The sequence below is a fragment of the Eschrichtius robustus genome, chromosome 2, assembly GCF_028021215.1.
Source record: "Eschrichtius robustus isolate mEscRob2 chromosome 2, mEscRob2.pri, whole genome shotgun sequence".
Lineage (NCBI taxonomy): Eukaryota > Metazoa > Chordata > Mammalia > Artiodactyla > Eschrichtiidae > Eschrichtius > Eschrichtius robustus.
In genome coordinates, this window is record NC_090825.1 from 118,039,686 (window position 1) to 118,045,268 (window position 5,583).

The 5,583-nt window shown below is 43.7% G+C and overlaps 1 protein-coding gene across 1 annotated transcript; it reads left to right on the forward strand.

Moving 5' to 3' along the window:
• The first annotated feature begins 1,202 nt into the window (after positions 1–1,202).
• PCDHB1 (protocadherin beta 1) lies at positions 1,203–3,659 on the forward strand. The gene has a single exon (XM_068534509.1). The coding sequence runs from the start codon at positions 1,203–1,205 to the stop codon at positions 3,657–3,659; it is 2,457 nt and encodes an 818-aa protein (XP_068390610.1).
• The last annotated feature ends 1,924 nt before the right edge of the window (positions 3,660–5,583 follow it).

Genomic DNA, 5,583 nt, shown 5'->3' on the forward strand with positions numbered 1-5,583 from the left:
ATTTAAAAAAAGGGTGGGGAGAGTGGACCTAATCTTTCTGAGGTACATTATCATTCTTAAACATTCTATGATCTTATGACTGTTAAAAACTCTCAACAAATATCTTGCAAAATTTCTATTGGGCCATTTTCAATATATGTAAGTAGTCTATTATTTAATTTCCTTTAAAATCCAAAGCCAAACATTTATCTTCACTTAATTTATCTACTATATTATTTGGGAAGCAGAGTTACATACTAATTATGAGCATGACTTTGGAGTCAGACAAAATCAAATTGAGTTCCTTCTCTAATATTTACTAGGTAGAAGACGTTGGGGGAGTAACATAACCTCTCCAGTCTCAATTTCATCTGTAAAAAAGAAATAATAATAATGTGTACCTCATAGAGTTGTTGCAAGGGTTAAATGAGATACTGCATGTAAATTACTTAATACAGTACCAGTATATAGAAATCATACCCAATAAGTATTGCTTCCATCAGAATCATAAGTGACAAGCCAGTCGCTTCCTAAGCGTTTGAGGGTTCTGTGGAAAAGAATGGGTTTATGCAAACCATGAGGCAAGTTGAACAGTTCCCCTATCAGTGTACCTAATGGACCCCAGTTTCCTGAGAGATGATGTCTGTCTGTCCCCTTTCCTTTTCCTACTGATCACTTCCTCCAAGCCCCCCTCCCTCATTCCCATCCAGTTGGTTTACGCTTCAGAAGACACTGCAGCATCTTTTTGCCTCTCCCTTGGTCTCTGGGCGGAGTGTGTATGTGGAGTGTGCCGAGTACCTTAACACCTCGCTGTTTGCCCGCTGCTGCAGCGGCCCCAGCCGGCTCACAGATACTATGACTTCAACCTTAAGCTTGCTTAACGAGTATCCTCATTGGGTGTTCAATTCCCTAGGGCTTTTTTTCCTGAAAGGGAATTGAAAGGCGAGTTTGCTGTTGCTTTGGCAACAACTTTCAACCTCTACCTTACTCTCCAGAATGAGAACATATCTATTAATACATTCGATAGACTGGGGAGTTGAGTTACTTAATGCAATTTTTCTTCCAAGTGCAAAACACCTCACCTGGCTCGGTTAGCCTTTGGCGGCGCTGCGGTTAGAGGCTAGCAAAGCCGAGAGCAGCTGTTGCAGGAACCTGTTGGCAGAAAAGTGAAAGTGTGTACGCAACAGGTGTATCTGCTGCAGAGAGTGCGCTTGTGAGAACGGATGGCGATTGCACGCAGAAAACTCTTGCAAAGCAGGCAAGTGGGCTCGCTTCTCCTTTTTCTGTGCTTATCTGTGGGGGGTGCGGCGGCCATCCGCTATTCGGTGGCAGAGGAGATGGAGAGTGGTTCGTTTGTAGCTAACGTGGCTAAGGACTTGGGGCTGGAGGTAGGGAAGCTGGCTGCGCGCGGGGCGCGGCTCGTTTCCGAGGGCAATATACTGCATTTCCGGCTGCACCGCAAGACAGGAGATCTGTTCGTGAAGGAGAAACTGGATCGGGAGTCACTTTGTGGCAAAGCCGATCCATGCGTTCTGGAGTTTGAAATAGTCCTGGTGGAGCCACTGCAGTCCTTTCGCGTGGAGGTCAGGGTATTTGATATCAATGACAATGCCCCGGTTTTCCTAAACAAGGAGCCTCTTTTAAAGATTCCGGAGAGCACCCCCCTGGGTTCACGGTTTCCTCTGCAGAGCGCGCAGGATCTGGACGTCGGCCTCAACGGTCTCCAAAACTACACCTTGAGCACCAGTGAGTATTTCCACCTGCACACCCGCTTCCGCAGCCATGGGCCCAAGTATGCCGAGCTAGTGCTGGATAAACCCCTGGACAGAGAGGAGCAGCCTGAAGTCAACCTGACAATTACAGCTGTGGACGGAGGGTCTCCGCCCAAGTCTGGCACTGCCCACATCCGCGTGGAGGTTCTGGATGTCAATGATCACGTGCCCCAATTCTCTCGACTGGTGTACCGCGCTCAGGTACCGGAAAACAGTGCCAATGGTTCTTTGGTGGCTACGGTGACTGCCACCGACCTAGACGAGGGCTCCAACAAGGAGATAACTTACTCTTTAGCGCAAAACCCAGAAGTAATTCTCCAGACGTTTCAGATTGACTCTGAAACTGGAGAGGTTCGACTAAAAGGGTCCCTAGATTTTGAAGCGATTGAAACATATGACATTGACATTCAAGCTACCGACGGAGGAGGCCTCTCTGCCCACAGCAAAGTCCTGGTGGAGGTGGTGGATGTTAATGACAATCCTCCTGAAGTTACAGTCTCCTCTGTGTCCAGCCCTCTCCCTGAGGACTCTCCACTACAGACGGTAGTGGCCCTTTTCTCTATCAGAGACCGGGACATTCGAGTGGGAGGAAAAATCACTTGCTTCCTCAAAGAAGACCTTCCCTTTGCAGTCAAACCTACATTCAGGAATTCCTACTCACTGGTCACTGACAGAGGCATGGATCGGGAGGAGGTCTCTGGCTATAATATCACCCTTGTTGCCATGGATACTGGAACACCCACCCTGTCCTCGGAGACTGTGATAGAGGTGCTAATATCTGACATTAATGACAATCCCCCAGTATTTCAGGAAGATTCCTACATCTTGACTGTTCCAGAAAACAACAGCCCTGCAGTTTTTATTGGCAAAGTCCATGCTGAGGATCTAGATTTGGGTGAGAATGCCCAAATAACATATTCTCTGCTGCCTCCAAAAAGTGGAGATCTATCAGTCTTTGCTTACATCTCCATAAATTCAGACAATGGGAAACTCTATGCACTGAGAACTATGGATTATGAAGCCATTCAAGATTTTCAGTTTGTGGTAAAGGCAACTGATGGGGGCTTCCTGTCACTGAGTAGCCAGGTTACTGTCAGAGTGGTTGTCCTGGATGACAATGATAACTGCCCAATGATCTTGTACCCACTGCAAAATGGCACCTTGCCCTGCAATGACCTGGTGCCTAGGTCTGCAGAGGCAGGCTACCTGGTGACTAAGGTGGTGGCTGTGGATGGTGACTCAGGTCAGAATTCCTGGCTTTCATATCATCTATTTAAGGCCACTGACCCTGGGTTATTCTCTGTTCAACAAAAAAATGGGGAAATCCGTACATTGCGGCAGATATCTGAGAGAGACCCCACGATGCAGAAACTGATCATTCTTGTTCAGGATCACGGCCAACCAGCTCTTTCTACTACTGCCTCACTTAATATCCTCCTGGTAGATGGCTTTTCTGAGCCCTATCTGCAGTTCCGGGATCCATTCAAGCATCCTACAAGGGTAAATCCATCCACTAAATATTTGGTCATTTCTCTGGCTGTGCTTTCCTTTCTCTTTCTCCTCTCTGTCACAGTGATCTTCATTACACATATCTGCCAGAAGATTAAATACAGAGAAAAGTTCACAATTCAAGAGCATTTCTGTGATGACTGTAATTTCTCTAACAACCTGGTACAAGGAGAAGCCAGTGGATCCACATCCCAGCCTTGTCCCTATGAAGTGTCCTCAGCCACTGGCACTGGCAATAGTGAATTCTGGTTTCTTAAGCGCCTTATGCCCAACTTCCCCTTCCCCCATGGCACTGGAGAGGTAAAAACGGAGGCTGGCTCCAGTTTACCACCAGATTCTGATAGAAATAGGTCTTGGGGGTCAGAGGGCCATGCCCAAGTATCTGATGACTATATGTAGCCATTATTCATGTCTCCTGTGGAAGTTCATTAGTCCTGGCTCTGGATATGCTTAGTTCCATAGAGATATCATGTTATTTTGCCTTTATTTTCCATTAGAAAGTTATGCATGCATAGGGACAAGAACTAGCTCCTAGTTTTGATACATCAGAAAGCAATTAGGTTCAAGAAGTAGAAATATAGTTTATTGTTATTCAGAAATTTTTAGATTTGTCACCTGATGAGTAGAGATCATCTTTGAATCAACATCTTGCATACCATCATTCACAGTCATGCAAATGTCTGGTGAATGGTGGTCCTCATAGATAACTGGATGGGAGGAAGGGTAAAGAAGAAGAAAAAGGATTTGACTTATTTGCAAATGTAAAGGCAGATATAAGGCTAAAGAGATTCAGTTCAGGAATTAAGTTAGCTGTAGATTTCTTAATGGTTGTTGGGGACCTTAGGCAAGTCTTAAATCTGTTTATACACAGATATCTCATTCCTCATCAGAGAGCAGTTGTTTGAAGGTAGATGAGGAAAAAAAATAGACTTGTAGATAACAAATGCTATTGAACAACTACAAAACAAAAAGATATTAAAGGAGAAAGAATGCATTAATACCAATAAAGTGGCCTTAAGAAAAGATAGATTTTCATGTATTACCAGATTTGATCTTAAGCCATTTTCTCCTCTGAGCATGCTGATGTGACAACATGGAAACTAAGAAAAAGAGTTAGTTCCTAGCATATCATTCAAAAAATGAAATGGAGTAGGGATCCAAGTTAGGTTTCTTTTTGATCATCACTGTTTTGCATTGGTAAGCTATTTTAAGTTCTCTCATTCTAAAATTAAAGAAAAAAAATTAAAACATTAACATATTTCAAGGATGCTATTAATACTACCAACTGTGCCTTAACTGTTTAAAAAGTTTGCTTTACTGAGTCTTTAATTATGTACCTTATTTTATACAATGTGTAAATTCAGACCCACAGGGTGTGTCCCACACAGATAGGCACAACATTTGTACCTGGTATTCCAAGGGTAGAACAGTACCTCTAGTTTGGGCAAATTGCTTCAATTACAAATTTAACTTTGAAATGCATATAGATCTACATTTCTACTGGAAGTTTTAAGTTATAATAAAGTTAAAAAAATTTTTATACTATATTTAAAATAATATTTTATTTATTTATTCATTCATTATTTTTTTGGCTGCACTGGGTCTTGGTTGTGGCACACAGGATCTTTCGTTGTGGGACGTGGGCTCTTCGTTGTGGTGCGCGGGCTTCTCTTTTAGTTGTGGCGTGCAGGTTTTCTCTCTCTAGTTGTGGCGCACAGGCTGCAGGGTGAGTGGGCTCTGTAGTTTGTGGCACTCGGGCTTAGTTGCCCCGCGGCATGTGGGATCTTAGTTCCCCCACCAGGGATCAAACCCACATCCCCTGCATTGGAAGGATTCTTTACCACTGGACCACTAGGGCAGTCCCTTAAATTCTTTCTTCTTTTTTTTTTAAACATCTTTATTGGAGTATAATTGCTTTACAGTGGTGTTTCTGCTTTATAACAAACTGAATTAGCTATACATATACATATATCCCCATATCTCTTCCCTCTTGCGTCTCCCTCCCTATCCCACCCCTTTAGGTGGTCACAAAGCACCGAGCTGATCTCCCTGTGCTATGCAGCTGCTTCCCACTAGCTATCTATTTTACATTTGGTAGTGTATATAAGTCCATGCCACTCTCTCACTTCGTCCCAGCTTACCCTTCCCCCTCCCTGTGTCCTCAAGTACATTCTCTAGTAGGTCTGCATCTTTATTCCCATCCTGCCCCTAGGTTCTTCATGACCTTTTTTTTTTTTAAAGATTCCATATATATGTGTTAGCATATGGTATTTGTTTTTCTCTTTCTGACTTACTTCACTCTGTATGACAGACTCTAGGTCCA

Bases quoted from the DNA above. Each gene is read 5' to 3' on its own strand.
- PCDHB1 (XM_068534509.1), top strand. From the start codon at position 1,203: ATGGCGATTGCACGCAGAAAACTCTTGCAAAGCAGGCAAGTGGGCTCG.